Here is a 17016-nt window from a genome sequence, read left to right as displayed (position 1 = left end):
GGTGTGTTCGGCAACGCCTCGCTGATCTTCGAGCTCCTCTGGCCTAAATTAATTGGAAGGTTCCCTGATTCCACTGGGCTTCACGCGGCCCCTCACAGGAACGGGCTGCGGGAGCTGCGGCACGTGCGGCCCCGCCCCATCCCGCCGCCAGCCGCCTGTCGCGCGCTTCCCGCCCTCCGCCACCGGCCCCTCACGCGCTTCCCGCCCTCCCCAGCCGCCCGCCGCGCGCTGTCCGCGGCCGGCCGTCGGCGGAGAGAGGCGAGGAGCGGGCAGCGGAGCGCGCCCATTGGCCCGGCGGGGCGCCCAATGAGGCGGTGGCGGCGGGGCTGTGGCGGCTCTCGCGAGAGCGGCGCGGGGCGGCGGCGGCGGAGCCATGTTGCGGGCGGTCGCGGCGCGGGGCGCGCGGCGGGCGGTGAGTGCGGGCGGGGGGCGCGGGCTCCCCCCCCCCGCCCCTCCCGGCCTGGCGGGGGCGGCCGTGAGGTGCGGTGAGGTGAGGGGCGGGGGCGGCCAGGGGGGTGAGCGGCGGGCGCCGCCGGGGCCGCGCTCCCCCCGGGCTCCGCTTAACCTCCAGCCCGCCCCTGCCACGGACCGAAGTTGCCGCCTGAGGGGCTCGGGGCCGGCGCCTGGCGCTGCGGGAGCGCCCCCGGGCAGCCAGCGGGGAGCAGCCGGGCACGGCCCCGGCCCCGGCCCCGGGAGCTCGTCCCGAAGCCGGCAGCGGGCGGGGGCTGCCTGCGGCCCGGGCAGAGGCTGTCGGGGCTCGCTCGCCGGCAGCTCGGTGCCGTGCGGAACCGGAGCGTTTGTGCGCAGCGCCGGGAGCTGCGGGCCGGAGCTGAAGACAAACGCAGCCCGTTGCTGGCCGTGGTGACCCTCGCGTTGCTCAACTCCATGGCCTTGGGAGGCCGCTTGCTCTGCCATTGCGCCCACGTTGCCAAATTTAACAGCTAGGTGAACTCAAGGTTAGTTGCAGCAGATGATTCATGAAGTCTCCCCGAACATCCCGGGACGTGCACTTGAACTGTGTGCAGATAGCCAGAGTAAAAGAGCTTTAAATCTCCCGACTTTCCAGTTGAGATCTTGAATGCTTTTACAGGTACTGCAGTCCTGGACAGCTCTAAAATAATAAAGATATTTGTTAATCGCTGTGAGGTACTAAAACTGGTTTAAAGAGCAAAGGTACACCAGAACATACATGATTTAATGAATCTAAAATTGTAGCTGTTGTAATCACAGATGTCTCTGAGTAATTGTTAGACTGTAGGGTTTCCAGAGCAAAGGTCTTTATGACCTTAAGAGCTCCTAGAACATATGCTCTGGCTGTGTAAATAATAATTTACCCCAGTTAGCCACCTGATTCAGCTTCACAACCTGGAAACGAAATCAACTCCTTGTTTCAGCCTTATGCCTCTAAAGTTATACATTTATAAAAGCAGTCAAACATTGTGTCCATCTGCCACGTGCAGGGTACAAAGTAGCCGATGGGAGACCTGAAGCAGTTCTCTGTTCAGCACTAAGACTTGAAACACTCCATGGGGTTTTGGGTTGTGCAGTTCCAAAGTGTCTGCAGAAAAACAGAGTTTGAGAGGTCTGTAAAGTACAAGCATTGAGGAAAGGTTGGAGTTGCATAACTTAAAGAAACAAGGACTGAGGGGTATGAGTGCAAGTACAAAAAGAACTGGTGCAGCAGTGGGAATAAGCCATTTCACCAGTCCAAAGACAGTAAAATAATAACAGTACAGTTAAACTACAAGAAAGCGGTTGAAGATGGTTAGGAAGAATGAAAGCAGGTGTTAAGAAATCTTTTTGAAAGGTTAGTCACTTTTTGGAATAGGTTGCCTAGGAGTCATTGGAATGCTCTAACAGTGAGCTTAGACATATGTCAGAAGTAGCATCGATATGATTGCTTGTCATTGGTATCAGCTTGTGGTCATCAGGATTGTTCTGAGGTCAAACTTTCATACCTCTATGAAATAACTGATTGCATATTCCTTTAAAATTCTTTTTATTTTTTTAACTAGATAAGTATGTGCCTGAGTTCTTGCCTTTCTCTCCCCCCCCCCCCATGACATTGCACAGCAGTGCAAGGCCAAGTTCACTGTGGGTGGATATCATACCAGTGCCTTGAAATTTGTGTCCAGTTGTCATTCAGCCTGTGCTGAAGTTAGAGTGTATCCTTCGGGTATTCTTGAAGGGCAAAGAGTGTTCGTCCTGGCTATTTAAAGACATAAATGAATCTCTTGGCCTTCCTCACTTCTATGCTGCTTCTTCAAAAAAAGAAAACAATAGAGCCAAAGAGTGAAGGATGTTGTGGCTCTCCATTTAAGAGAACTGCTTTGCTTTGTCTAATATTTCAGGGTTCTGATTTTGTTTTAAAGATCCAGATAGAATAATATTTGATCTTGTTTCTGTGATGTGTTTTTTATTGAAAAGAGATGCTTCAGAGCTGGCTTCTCATTAAATGAAATAATAGGCTTCTTCTTGTGAAGCTATTGGGGATCTTCAGGTGGAGATGGGCTTAACTAAAAGGTTTTATTTCTTACTCTGTAGTGTAGTATTTTACCATAAAATAGCTTTTGAATAAAGATAATGCCACTTGCATAATATTTATGTGATATGGAGCAGGTAGTCATGACTTGTCTTTACAGTGTTTTGGGGGACGACCCAGTTTTCACAGCTGATGAGTCTTTCAGTTTCTCTTGATTTCTTCAGAGCTCCCAATTTCCTGATATTTTTTAAAACAGTGTATTTTATTTCATATATATATATATACACACACCATGATGCATATGTTGGTTTTTATTTTTTTTTTTAGCCTGAGATAACTCAAATAAATTGATTTAATAGCCTGAAACATACCAGTGAATTTGGACCTTACTCAGAATGCACAGGGTTCTATTTGTAGCCTCAGGAAATGCTTTGTATGTAGCCCTCAGTTGCCGTTGGCTGGCTCAGACTGGTGCCTTTTTTTCAGTGTATTCACGTACCCTGAGTGTACTGCCAGTAGTGTTGTCTGTGTTTAAAAACAGCTCTGTTGCTTACTAACAGTTCACGTGAGATACATCTGGAAGAACCTCCGTATTACATCTTTCAGCTGCTGTTTCAAGTCCTTTGTAATTTATCATAATTCCTAAATAAATCCTTAAGATTTTTTTTTTTTTTTTTTTTTTTTCCCCTCTTGCAGTTGTAGTTCCTCCCTTTCAAGTCAGGTACCTTTAGCAAAGCCTTTCCTGGAGTTAAGTGTCTCAGACCAGTTCTGTGGTCAGATCTCTACAGATGTTCAAGAAGTATAAACTTCATTGCTAGAGCTCCCTCCTCTCCTTGAGCTTTCCAAATAGTTTTTTACTCCCCCCCCCCCCCCCCCAAGCTTTGCAGCTGTGAGACTGTCAATTAGGCTTTATTTATTTATTTATTTTTGTATAGGGATGTAGCCGTTGTCTTTATTAGGATTTGTACCCTGAATGCTTGTCCCTGGAGGCTGTTCTAGGGAATTTTGTCCAGTGCCAATGGGTCTGATACTTAATTTCTATTAAGCTGCTTTAGAACTTTGTTTCCTGACTGGCTTGTTTTTATAGCGAAGAAAATCATGACTAGGGATTGGCTGCAGGCTGTTTGCTGTCAACTATTGACTGTAGAGGCAGTTAGCACCTTTTTCATCACCAGTTGTACCAAGCAGCAATGAAAGATTTATGACACTCTTGTCTCTGATTTCCTAGCTGTTAGTACATGTGCTTTGTAGTGTATAAGCAGCAAATCCACATTTAAGAAGTGCTGGACCTACTAGTGCGTTGTACAGGTGACCCCTCCATGTGCTGGAGGACCGGCTTGCACTTGGTTGGTGTTGGTGTTGCTGTGAGGAGCAGGCCACCTGTGCAGACTGAAGGGGGATTTGGGATGTATGGCATGTTGTTGGCATGGGTTTCTCTGCCCCTGTACTGGGTGTGTCCAGCTTTCAAACGTTTGTCTGGGGCAATAAGTGAGTGTTCTCAGCTTCTTTGCACGAAGCACAAAATTCCTGAGGTTACATTTAAGGTTTTCACGTTCTGCTTGGAGAGCATTGCTGGGTTTCTCAGGTGGGGAGCAAAGAGATGCTTGGAGGTAATTTGAGCAGATAGAGTCAGCGAGGCCTCTGGTGCTCTGTGAGTGACTGAAGTGGCGCATATTGCATCTAGGTTAATCTGGAAGCCAGAGGCCAGGTCTAGTCACCAGTGAGAGAAGGAAGGAGGGAGGTGAAAGCTCCAGACACTTTTCCTTCACAGATGTGTATTTTACTGTAGACCGAGTCACCGTGTGGCTCCGTGAGGCTCCTCCAGAAAGAAAATGGAGATGTTCCTCCTGTAGAGGGAGCAGGGGTACCTAGCTTTGATCGATGTCTAAAGCTAGGTGAAATACTTTCCAGTCCTGCTGGTCACTGTTGGATGCGTTCGTGGTATACTGGTGCGCATGTGAGAAGACACTTGATTGCCCAAGATGTTTAATTGTGATGGGTTTTCTTGGCTAGCCTGTTCTTCTAGAGCTTGGTTTTCAACAGGAGCCTTCCATGGCACATGTGCTGAGTGCTGTTCCCTCTCAAGGCATTGTTTTCAGTAGCTCTGTTGTTCTGTATGTGTTATTAAGTGTGCTTTTGCTGTCAGCTGGTTAGGTTTACATTTAGCCTTCCTATTTTATCTGGGCTTGAAACTAGACATCCTGCCTTGTTACCGGTGGAGAAATTGTCAGTGACATAGTTAGGGGTTCCTGCTCACATGCAGCTGGAGAAGTTAATTGATCAAAATAACCACCAGTCTTCTTCACTGACCACTTCATTGCAGATTCTCAGTTTTCAGGATCATCTGTGACTGGATAAATTAACCTGTTTTTTATGGCTAACTCTGGTTTGGTTTTAGTTGATTTTACAAGTGGTGTTACCTGTGTTAGTATGTTAAAATTCTGACTCACATCGGAATCTCATTTGGTCATCCAGGATTTTTACCCAATATCTCGAATGGGAATTTTAATTTGTTTTAAATTCGGTCGTACCTTTGTGTTCAGAGATGCCATGTATGTAGGCATTTTGACGGTTGGACCTGATGATGCTAGAGGTCTTTTCCAACTGAAATGATTCTGTGATTCTGTCAAGTGGTCTTCCGGTGTACAGTTCCCACAAATATAAAATGGGGCATTATCGGTTTAGAAATAATATTTAGTTAATGCTGTAATATCCAGTGTGTTCAAGCAACACCCATTACTCTTCTTCTTTTTGGCTAAAAAAGGAATTATTTCTCAGTTTATTTTAGAATTGGATGACAGTGATACAGAGCACTTCTGGTGGTGAAGTGCTTATGTAGGGAAAAGTTCATAATATAGTCAGAACTAAATGTGTGTTTAAAATGCATGCTGCTTCGAGCCAAGCCAGGCACTTATTAAAGAAATCTTTAAAGAGTCTGGGGCTCCCTTTGGAAATTTGAAAACTTCACAATCTTTCAGGAGCACGGTCCGCTTTACCCTGTGACACAACTATAAATCATTTAAGAAGTGGGCTATTTGCCACAAAAGCATGGATTTATTCTTCAAACGGTGACTAAAATCTCATAACTTTTATTGCAAATGATGTATGAAACATAATCAAAAATATGCTGTGTGATCTATATTGGCAATAAATATTTTGTTACTGGCAATTGGCTTCAAACGTTCTTAGAATCTTTAATCATAACAAGTAGCTTATGCATTAAAATATGAAAAACAATACTTTCACAATAATTCCTTATCATTTTAATCAAAATGACAAATGATGGTCCTGATTCTGCAGAAACTTATCTTTGTATTTACATATTTATACTGTGATTATTTTCAGAGCAGTCCTTGGGTGCGCTTTCTCTGCGAAGCTTAACATGGTGGTAGGATTTGTATGTTTGAACCCCATAGCCAGATTTCAGCCTCTCAGATTTTTGTGAGCTGTTTTTCTAGCTTAAATGAGGGGTTACCTATTTGGCATGAGTGCAGATGGGCTCAGAATGTATGTTTAAAGTAGCATTTGGCTGTGCATTCTTTAGCATTTTGTTAGTATTTGTGCCTTGTTGCATTAATAAATGTAGTTTGCTTTCTGTGTTACGGTGATCATAACTGGAGTTTTCATTTAGGCTTCGTGTATGAAAAGCAGAAACTTGAAGATTAATTTTCCCCTCCCTACCCCTAGCCTTTTCTCAACCCTAGTATTAGTGTTGGAGGAATAACCTGTTTTCCAGGTTAACCTGAAAATTAGCGAGGGAAGTCTCAGAGCTAAGAATGTTGTGGTTTGATTTTTTTTGTTTGTTTGTTTGTCTATTTTTTTTCTTCTTCTCTTGCCTTAGAAGCTGAAGTCAGCGTGGATGGTGAATTGATGAAAATGCTTATTTGAGCACCATTACATCGTGATGGTGTAGACTGAGTGGACGAAAGTGTCAAATGTTTTCAAGGAAAATAGATTATCTACCAGTCAAACCTGATGCTGTTTAACAGGCTTTATTAGTGTGTTTTCAGACTGGGAGCCTGGACTACTTACCTGGCATCGTGCTACTATGTACAGTTTTGCTGTTACAGATAACTAATTGAAAAAAATGAGTTCTGTAGCAAGATTTTGGCTAAAACACATGGGAAAATAAATAAATAATAATAATAATAATAAAGAAGTAACTACTTAATTCCTGCTCCTGGTTTCCTGGGGTCTTAGGCTTGCTTGTCAAATCTCCTTGTGCATTTCAGTCCACAAACACCTGAAATCTTAATATTACCTTCATGTTAAATTAAATTCACTCTTTAAGGTGCTTAGTTCGGTTGATCAACTTATTTTAAACGTGATTTATTAAAACTTTCTTCTTAATATTGTTCGGTATTTTCCTGTGAAGGTTTTAGTTGCTTAAAATTAGTATGCTGAAGTCAAGCAAGTTTATACTTTTTTTTAATTAAATACTAAGTATTTTGCTTACTTAATAAATATTATCTAGATTTAGTCTGTTTTGATTGACAGCACTGGTATACAGTTTGTACAATTCATAATTTTCTGTGAATTGTTGGATTTTTTTTAAGGAAGGTTTTTTACTTAAATGCTAAGTGTCAATCTCATCTCTCTCCTCTCTTTAAAGACATCACTGCTCCAGCGGTTTCAGAGTACATTGGTCATAGCAGAACACAACAATGAGACTCTAACACCCGTTACACTAAATGCCATCACTGCGGCAAAACGTCTTGGAGGTGAAGTTTCTTGTTTGGTAGCTGGTACCAGCTGTGACAAGGTAGGAAATGCTATTTTCATGTGAATGAAGTAATGAATGCAGTGAAATGATGCATAGTAGCACATTGGCTGGCTTGAAAAATAATCTCTAGTGAAGCGGAGCTGTACCATGAATTGCTAATCTGCAGGAAACGTCCTGCTCTTGAGCTGTTTCTCTTCTGAAGTGGAAATGCGGGGATAGTTTTGATTTCACAAGGGAGAGTATCAGTATAAGCTGTTACAAGTTAAGAAAGCAAGTTTTTACAAGACTAAATGGCAATTAACTTTTAAAACAACATTTCACTGTAATGTTTGAAAAATAAATACTGCGGTGCTGAGGATTTGGAAAAAAAAAAAACTTGTTCTGTGCAAACAGACATCAGCAAAAATGAAACAGCACTGCGACGGGTGGAGCTTCTGAGTGTCTTGCTATTACTAGGCAGCTACTAGTAGCATAATGAGAGCGCATTTGCAACCTAAAAATCTGAAGTTAGTGTTTCTTGATTTTATCGTCTGTCTAAAGTAAGAGTTAACTCTGTTAGCTATTGTATTGTTTAACTGTTGTTATGTGCAAAATCTAGAAGCAGTGTACAGTTAGTACATTAGTGACACTCTTCTTCCAGTATGATGTCATCTTGTGTGAACAGGAAAAGTAACAATAATTATGCTTAGTATTTTTTATGCTAGGTTGTTGCTTATGATTTGTTATTCTGAAAGTGGCACATACAGTCTCGTGCAGGAGGCCCATTCATTCATAGCACCTAATTCACAAGTGGCTGGGGAAACCTCTCTGGTTGTTGAAGACTAATTTGCAACTAAGACCCAGGTGTTCAGCGTTGAGACTGAAAGCAAATACTTATCTAGATCAAGAAAGAAAACAAAAAAAATCCATCTTATACTCCTGCCTTTGGATTTCCTTCTTCTTTGGCACTTGTATAGTAGAACAATGATTGGGAATGTTTCATTTATTTGTTTTTTAATGGTAACTGTATGGTGTCTGTTTGGCAATGTATGTCATGCTGGGAAAAAGTTCTTCACAGAAAATGAAGTGTTTTTTTTTTTTTTCTCTTTTTAAGCTGCTTTGTAAGAATCTGTATTAGTAGGACAAAAGACTATTCTGTAGCAGCTATTATGGAATATGTTTGTTTCCTCTTGGTAATTTGTAAGGGTAAAACTGATTCTCAGCCAACTCAGTAAACTATGTTAGTTCTAGGACAATGCATGTGGCCTCCAGACATCGCTGTCAGTCCTGTTGCCTCTGATCTGTAATAACCCTTTTATCATTTAAACTTCACTTCTGCAAATTTAAAGGAAAAAAATGCATAAATACAGTGTTGAAAATATACATTGCATCAGTAGGCAGAGTCAGCTGCAAAGGATTGCTCCTAACATTTGGACAAAGATCATAACATCGCTGTATGGTTTTATTTGCATTGTATTCTTGTGTTGTAGATATTGACTGATGTAAAAGAAAGTAGGATTGTTTTCTTGATTATTATATTTTGAATACTGAGTAATAATCTTTGAGTGAGATTGTTATTGGCTGTTATAATAAAACTTGAAATCATTGTGTAGTCCTGAATACAGAGGACAAACTTTTCTAGGTTTGATTTGCTTTCTAGTTTTCTTACTCAAAAAAATGCCTTTGCACTACCCTGTATGGCACTGTGCTGAGTCAGATCCGTGTCTCATTCTGAAAGGTTTGTTCCGATTTTGAAATACATGTGCTCTTGTGTTCCAGTTTTAAGTAAGCTATGGTCTGTGAGCAATTTGCAGTAGGGCCTGTCTCCTGCTATTTGTTTATGGTGCTGGCCACCATGGAGCTCTAAGTGCAGTTGAAGCCTCCATGTGCAGTAATAATACAAACCAGTAATAATTTGTTTCTAACCGCAGGTAGCGCAAGAACTCAGCAAGGTGCAGGGTATTGCAAAAGTTCTTGTGGCTCAGCATGATGTATACAAGGGATTTCTAGCAGGTGAGACTTGTTTTTGTCTATTGACAAAAGAAGTGGTATTTATATTTCTGGCTGAAGATAAAATAGTTGTAAATTTTCAGCAATATCTATTTATTCTCAGAGGAGCTGACTCCCTTGGTTTTGGCAACTCAGAAGCAATTTAATTACACCCATATTTGTGCTGGAGCATCTGCCTTTGGGAAGGTAAGTAGATCAAAGCGTATCAAAAATTTCTTGTGGAATAGAGACAGAGGCTCTTTTATAGGTATGAGTGTAAATCGAATACCTGAGAGAGGGCTTTCAGATCAGCCATGGACAATTTGGAGTTTTCAAAAAATGTTAAAGTTGTGCATTTAAGAGTCATTAGCTAGAAACACTGATTCACTTCAGGGTTCTATTATGGGCTGACTTGGACAAAGGAGCAGTGCAGAAGCAGTAGCCAGCTAGTCCTGTGTGCATAAGGCAGGATGTATAAAATGTGTAACACCAGATAACACTGAGAGATCTGGAAGTATTATGAAAATTTTAAGGAAAAATGCAGTAAATAGAGATGAAAACCTATTAAACATTTTTTGGTGACTCTTGTTCCACTTTTAGTGCTATCAAGATTGTTGTGTGATTTCCATGTTGATAGGAAGACGTGTAGACCTATTGGGAGCAAATGCTTTTGTGGGGAGGAATTGCATCTATGATGTAGATTGAAATGTCTGTAAATACATAAAAACACAGATCCAAGTTCTACTGAAGATCTTTCTGGGAAAAAAAAATAAAATAAGTACTTTTTAACAGGTACATACTTAAGAGAGCCCTAGTACTAACGATCTGGTCAATGTTGTAGTATAGGTAAATTAGGGAAAAAGAATATTTTAGAAATCTTGCCAATGTGGAATGAATGGTGCTATCAGCCTTCTATCTGGCTACTTTTGATTCCAGTCAATATCAATTCACACACTTGTAATTTTGCTAAGAGAAATCTTTACATGCCTTAAGTCTTATTCTTATTTTTTTTCCTCTATTTTTCACTTATTTTTGATCTTCGGTGTCTTAGTAAAGGTTAATATCAGTGATGGGTATGCTTCCATCATTGAGTAGTGCTTTTCTAGAGGAGTGAATCAATGACTATTGTCATAGTTATATACTGCTTAATGCGAGTGAATATGTCAGGGCTCTTTGTGTTGTACCAGACAGGAGGGGGAGAAAAACCAAGTAAAGCTCTTGCTGTCCTTAGCTTCTTATTGCCTTATGTTGCTCTTGTTATCCTCCTTCCCATTCCCAAAGCTGCCAAATAATTTTCTGGAGTCAATTTCAGAGTAGGAGTGTATATATATATATATATATTAATTTTAAAAGAATACATTTTTTTTTTTCTGCGGGGAGAGTACTGTTTTTTTCCTCTTGTTGTCTCTGATAAATAGCTTCCAAAATGCTTTTTTTTTTTTTTTTCTTTTGAAGTGCTGTTACAAGAACTCAGCAATCCATAATTGTCAATTTTCTGAGTATATTGCATCTATAGTCTTAAACTATTGAAGCAAATAAGCCTTCTAATTTAAGATATTGAATTAAGGGTTTACTTACTGTAAGGTTCATAAAATTTATAATGTTATTACAATACCGGGTTTTTACTTGGCTGCTAAAGCTACACGAGTAGTCCTGCAGTAATCTTGGAGTCACATGCGCCTTTTTACTCGGAGACAGAACCGTATGAAGTTAAAATTAGGCCAGCAAATGTTTCTTTACTTAACATGGGGATTTAACCTTATTTCCTTTACGTTTTCTCATGTTCAGTTTGCAGGTTCCAGCATTTACTTTGCTAACTCTTCATCTCTAATTTTTAGAATCTTATTCCCAGAGTGGCTGCTAAACTTGATGTTGCCCCTATTTCTGACATCATTGAGATTAAGTCACCAGACACATTTGTGAGAACGATATATGCAGGTGAGTGATCACAGAAGGTACGCGGTGCTTGTGCAAAGGACCCAATGCTGGTAACTGTTTTTTTGAATCCTGCCTTGGAATATATCAGGAATTTTCACTTTGCAATCTGAAATGCAGAGGTTCATGAAAATCAAATGTGGGGATGAATGCAGTGCTCCATATGTGAGAATCTAAGTAATACCAGTACCTTTGGTACTGTATGATTTTAGTTAGAAACTAGGTCTTTCACTTAAATGAACAGAATTTTATATTCTTCTTTATATATATTCTATTTCTTTGTTCAGTGTACTTCTGACCCAGTTTTGTAAAATGTAAAACATTAAGTCAATTGTCCAACTTTATTTAATATGGTTGCCATTAGTTCTGATTTAAGATACCACAGGGTTATTTTTCCTAATTATGAAGACACTAAACTGATTATTTATAGTATTAAATTGTCATAATTTGTAATTCTTTTTTCAGTCTTGTTTCTCTAAAGCTTGTATGACCCTATGTTTTAATTTAGAGATGGGCTCATTAGCTTGTGTTTTCTAATTTTACTATACAAGATCATACCACATGTACCAAGGTGGTATTTTATTTTGAGTTATATTACCAGTATGTGATTTTGTGTTGCATTTTTAAGCTGCTTCCCATTAATTCACAGTTTCAAGATGACTTTTTGTAAATAAAATAAAATAAAATAAAAATAGTTGGTGTTGCAGCATTTTTTCTGTTTAGTCTTCCCTGTAGCCCTGTGAAATAAATACCTTATATAGCTAAGACAATTGAGAAGAAACACAAACCCACAGGTACTTGGAGCAGACCTCATTGTCTTCTGTTCTGATGAAGTCATGAAACGGTAAAAGATCAACTTTGAATTATAGCTCCTTTTTTATTTTTAAGAACAATGCTTGCAAAGCGTTTTTATTCCTTCTGAAATGTAAAAAAAAATAAATACATAAGGGATTATTTGAATGCATTACATCCCTTTAAAACAAGGGAATTGTCATAATGAAGAAACATAGAGATAAACGTACATATCCAGTATTTTAATTTACTTTTTATTAAGTGCCTAGGTTTTCAGTTTTGATCATCTAAAACATTTATTTTGGGATATAACTTTACATTAGTGTGTGTGATACTGTCTTCTGTAAAAACAGTGTGATCGTTTCTTTTTAGGAAATGTCATTTGCACCGTCCAATGCGATGAAGCGGTTAAAGTGTTTTCTGTACGTGGAACTTCTTTTGAGGCTGCACCAACAAGTGGTGGTAGTGCCAGCATAGAAAAAGGTGAGCATTTGTTCTGGTATTTCTTCATTTCATGTTGATAGAGGTAGTTTTGCTCGCTGCAGGAGTATTTGTCAAAGCAAACTGATAACGATTTTGTAATCTTAGGTTTATGCTTACGGGTACATGCTTTTCTTTTGATGCATGGTAAGGGAAGATATAGATTATCATCTCACACACTACTTTCTCTTTGACCAGAAATGGAGATTGTCTGTGCAGAAATCTGTGCCTGTTTCACTCACTGCTTAAACCTCTGCCACGCCAATCTTGAAACTTTTCCTTAAAGTTACAGCTGTTTGAATAGCCAGGTTAGTTTTCAAAGCAGAATTGGGCGCAGGTAACAGTGGCTGAGCATCCACAGTTCTGGTTTAATCTGTCGTACATAGGTTGAGACAGGTCATTACAGTGTCGAGCTAAATTAGCAGCAGTTTAAATTGGATTGAGACCACTCCATCATTGTTTTGTATTAGCTTTACCTAAATCAGTTTAAATTGTTATTTTGATGAAGCCACTGTAGCTATGATCACAGAGAAATCTGCAGTCTCAAGACTACAAAATTATTTAGATTGGAAAGGGCCTCTTGAGATCATCTAGTCCAACCCCACTGCTCAAGCAGGGTCAGCTGGAGCAGGTTGCCGAGGACTCTGTCAAATTGGGTGTTGAATGTCTCCACAGGTCATCAGTGTCTCCTGGGCACAACCACTCTGGGCAACCTATTCCAGTGTTTGATCACCACTGTCATTTTTCATTTTGGGGCTTTTTATGACAGTACTTTTTTATGACAGTAAATCCAGCGGAGGCAATCATTATTAATATGCTGCATGTCCCCCATGTCACATTCCCACTCCTCGTGTTTTTCTGTGAGGCTGAGTAAGTGCCCCTGAACCTTCCTTTATTTCCCAACTTCTGTGGAAGTTAGGAAACAGATGCTATTTGCTACTTAGGATTAGCGTTTTGTACTGTCATTGCACTCCTTGGTTGGCTTGTTTGCCTGTCTTTGAAAAGGACCACACTTACTATGCTGGATTGATATCAATACATTACTCATACTGCAGATCTTCACTTTCGTGCAGTTTGATGTACAAAAAAGAAACTGTTTATAAAAGTGTGTTTTCTTGTACTGTAGAGTAAGTGAACACAACTGATAAGATAGGGTTGTATTAAAATCTTGTGGTAGAATTAGTTCTAGGATGAACTTGTGCATTAATTTTAAACTCAAAGTTGAAAGTACATGCTTCATGCTTTTTCTTGTGGATGTTTTTCTTAATCTGATTAAAACAGTAACCCCTCCACCACCTGTTGGTCTATCTGAATGGATTGAGCAGAAGTTGACCAAAAGCGATCGACCAGAGCTTACCAGTGCAAAAGTAGTTGTATCAGGTGGTAAGTAGACAATATTAAAAATGTGTTATGGTGCATTGAAGTAATGGTACATCTTGAGTAAGTAGTATCTGTAGCAAAATATTGTAATTTGATACATCTTTGAAATAGATTATGATGTAATTCTGAAATGGGGCATAGGAGGCAGTGGGATGACATCCAGCATCTGCGTATCATGTAGAGGCAAAACGTGAAAGTTTAACATACATGAGTAAGTTTTCTTAAGAACGTAATCATATGTGGTAAGTCTCTTTAAAATTATAGAAATATGAAGTATTTTTAGATGCAAATCTGTAATTTTTAAAATTGCAGCTTTCAGTCATTTTACAAATCATTGTTTGTATTCTGCTTGTATTCTGCTGGTCAGGTATCAAGTGATGGACTGTGAGTTTTTTTGTGCTTACAGCTTAAAAAATAAAAATCCTTTGTTATCCTACTAGACTTTTGTACCTAAAACTCTGCCTGAAGCCAGCAGAGGGAGCACAAAAATCCCGTTTCCTGACTTTAGAGTAAGAACTTGATAGTACTAATAAAGTAGTCAGAGTGGTGTTGGTTTATACATGCAAAATAACAGTTATTTCAAAGATGAAAGCTAAATCTCAAAATGTTAAACACCGTTTAATAATATATCCAAAAATAGCCTATACAAGAATGTATTTCTGCCTTTGCAAATGCAGATACTAATACAGAATGTGTATGTATGCAATAAAAAATCTTAAAGCATACTGTGTTCTTTCTTCATCTTTTTTTTTTCTGAACTTTTAAGGAAGAGGCTTAAAGAGCGGTGAAAATTTCAAATTGCTGTATGATCTTGCGGATCAATTGCATGCTGCAGGTAAACTTGTTTTCCTCCTCCTTTCAGTCCTTGTAATTACATTTTTAAAAAGGTCCCATGAAAAACAGTACAGATCGTAAGTCTTTTATTTTCATATCTCTATCAAATCCTGTCAGTTTAGTCATGGTTAAAGTTTTAATTTGTCCTGGTGTTCAACTGTGTATTTAAATTCCAGGGTCTGAAGCAAAATGGTAAACCATACTATTCCTTGTCCTCAAATCTCCAGAACACAAGCTCACAAACAGAAAATGAAATTGTAAATGTATAAATTAAAAAAAATGGGCTTAGCACTTTTAAAGTGCTAATGTTTTCTTCATACATTTTTATATACTGCTTCTTTACAGAATACCAGTTCTTATGGTTTGAGTGGTTCTCTGCTTGCTATGCTTTTGCTTTACCAGGAGAAAACTGACTGTGTACAGTGTTTCAGCCAAATATTCTAAGTAATGGTTGGGGGAGGAGGAGGAGGAACTGTTTGTGCTAGGATTCTTACTACATTAGCTTTAGATTTTACATGTAATAATAAATAAAAATTTTACATGAATGTCTTTGTTTTTAAATTGGTGGCTTCACTGGCTAAATGACTATGTGGTATTTTCGAGTTCAGTTTATTTTCCTTTATTATGCCTGACTTCTGAGCTTGATGAGAATATAAGGTGGCACATGTGTTCTGTTCAAACTTGGTGGAACGTTATGGGAAGGCATTTATGGGAAAATCCTCTTTTGACAAAGCAACAAGAGAAAATAATGGAAACATGCCAGACTGAAATCCTTGGTTTTAAATATATGGCCCTTTGGTGCTGGGAGAAAGGATTTCCTGTTGCTTAAGAAGTGCATTAGCACTTAGTATTTGGAAGTTTCAGCCAGTGGTATGGAGAGGGATTACTATAAGAGCTTTTTAGAGGGAAGTTTCTAATACGTGCCCATAGTGTGTGGGACTCTTTAGTAAAATACATGTGCTTTTATGGTGGTATAAATTTGGCTTGCTAATATTTTAAAAGAAAACATTGGAAATATTTTCTTTCAACTAGTTGGAGCTTCCCGTGCAGCTGTTGATGCTGGCTTTGTTCCTAATGATCTGCAAGTTGGACAGACGGGCAAAATAGTAGCACCAGTAAGTATGGAAATATCTTTCATAAAAGAGCCGTGATGTCTTCAAGCATACTTGTTCATTCAAAGCAAATGCTTAGAAATGAGCTAAGTTTTAATCCTGACCCTAACAGGAAAATCTTATGTGCGGCATGATACTGTCACTGGAATATGCATTTGAAAACTGTAGCAGCAAGCTGTGGTATAAATCTCAACTTCAGGTCAATTGGAAGTGTTCTGCAGACAGTTTTGTTAGAGGTTATACACGCTGGATTTTTTTCTAGTTGTCTGTGCTGGATCTTTTTTAGCATTCTAACAACTGTTATTGATAGGCTGAAAGGTGTCATTGCTAATGTAAACTTGAAATCATGCTGACACATGGCTTGGCCTCTGGGAAGTGTTCTTTTTGCAGGTAGGCTAGATGATGATTTCTTTTTAAGCTTTGGTAAACTGTAAATGGATTGTTGTGTTACATCCTAAGCCAATTATTTGTATGGGATGAAAGTGTGAGAAATTTAAGATCAAAGTAATCTACAGATTGGCTGCTGTATAGTGGAATTCCAGCTGGGACATATTCTAGTAAGTATCTTAACGCTGGGGAAAAAACCTGCTGTACTGCTTTTCTGCAATGCATCTGAATATCACGGAGGACTGATTTCTGCCCTCATGTATCTTTTTGGATTGGGATGGGCTGGTGCTTTTGAGACTTTTCATTGTTCCTTATGACCCAGGAAAATTTGGGGAAAGCGATAGACAAAGAAAATACAGCTGAGCTTTTGTAAAATAAGGAGGTACAAATGGAGCTCATCTCAGTGTTGAGGTAGAATGTACACTAGTGTCTTGAGATGAAACAAGCAAGGACACGAGTGACTAACATGGGTGGGCACGGAAATCTGTCAGATGCACCCTTCGAGCAAGAGTGCAGCCCTTCAGTAAGCAGTTACCTCTGAGTGTGTATGGCAGAAGAAGACACCAAAGGGCAACTTTTTACCTGTTAAGGTCTTAGTGAGACTGTGTCAAACCAGTCAATCTATGACCATTATTTTTCCAGTAATACGTCCAGCAGGAGACAGCATTACTTGGAGGTGTCAAAGACAAGAATTTGGGGTTCTTGGAGTCTGTTGCCAGTTCTGTCTCCTGGGTTTTCTTGAATGGGATACTTTATGCCTGCGAGTTCTTTCATCTTGAAATGTGAACAGGGATGCTGGCTGGCTTTGTTTGCTTTTTTAAGTCCTTATCAAGAAGGAGGCCGCCTGATGATAGCCCTGCAGAAGGGCTAAATGGAGGTATTTCTAGGCATGCTAATGTTTAAGCTGTTAATCTATATGATAA

At 39.6% G+C, this 17016-nt stretch overlaps 1 protein-coding gene across 1 annotated transcript in view; it reads left to right on the top strand.

Annotated features, from left to right (window-relative positions):
• Positions 1-256: 256 nt before the first annotated feature.
• ETFA (electron transfer flavoprotein subunit alpha) overlaps positions 257-17016 on the top strand; it is a 32408-nt gene continuing 15648 nt past the window's right edge. Inside the window, exons 1-9 of the mRNA XM_082768974.1 lie at positions 257-412; positions 7095-7244; positions 9116-9197; positions 9298-9380; positions 11012-11111; positions 12273-12383; positions 13662-13763; positions 14527-14595; positions 15627-15709. Of these exons, the coding sequence (XP_082625100.1) occupies positions 374-412; positions 7095-7244; positions 9116-9197; positions 9298-9380; positions 11012-11111; positions 12273-12383; positions 13662-13763; positions 14527-14595; positions 15627-15709 (819 nt within the window). The 5' untranslated portion in view covers positions 257-373. The remainder of the gene's footprint in view (positions 413-7094; positions 7245-9115; positions 9198-9297; positions 9381-11011; positions 11112-12272; positions 12384-13661; positions 13764-14526; positions 14596-15626; positions 15710-17016) is intronic.

This window comes from Aythya marila (assembly GCF_965140915.1).
Source record: "Aythya marila genome assembly, chromosome: 11".
NCBI classification, from domain to species: Eukaryota; Metazoa; Chordata; class Aves; order Anseriformes; family Anatidae; genus Aythya; species Aythya marila.
The sequence above is the reverse complement of the archived record's forward strand: the minus strand, read 5'-3'. Positions and strand labels throughout refer to the sequence as shown.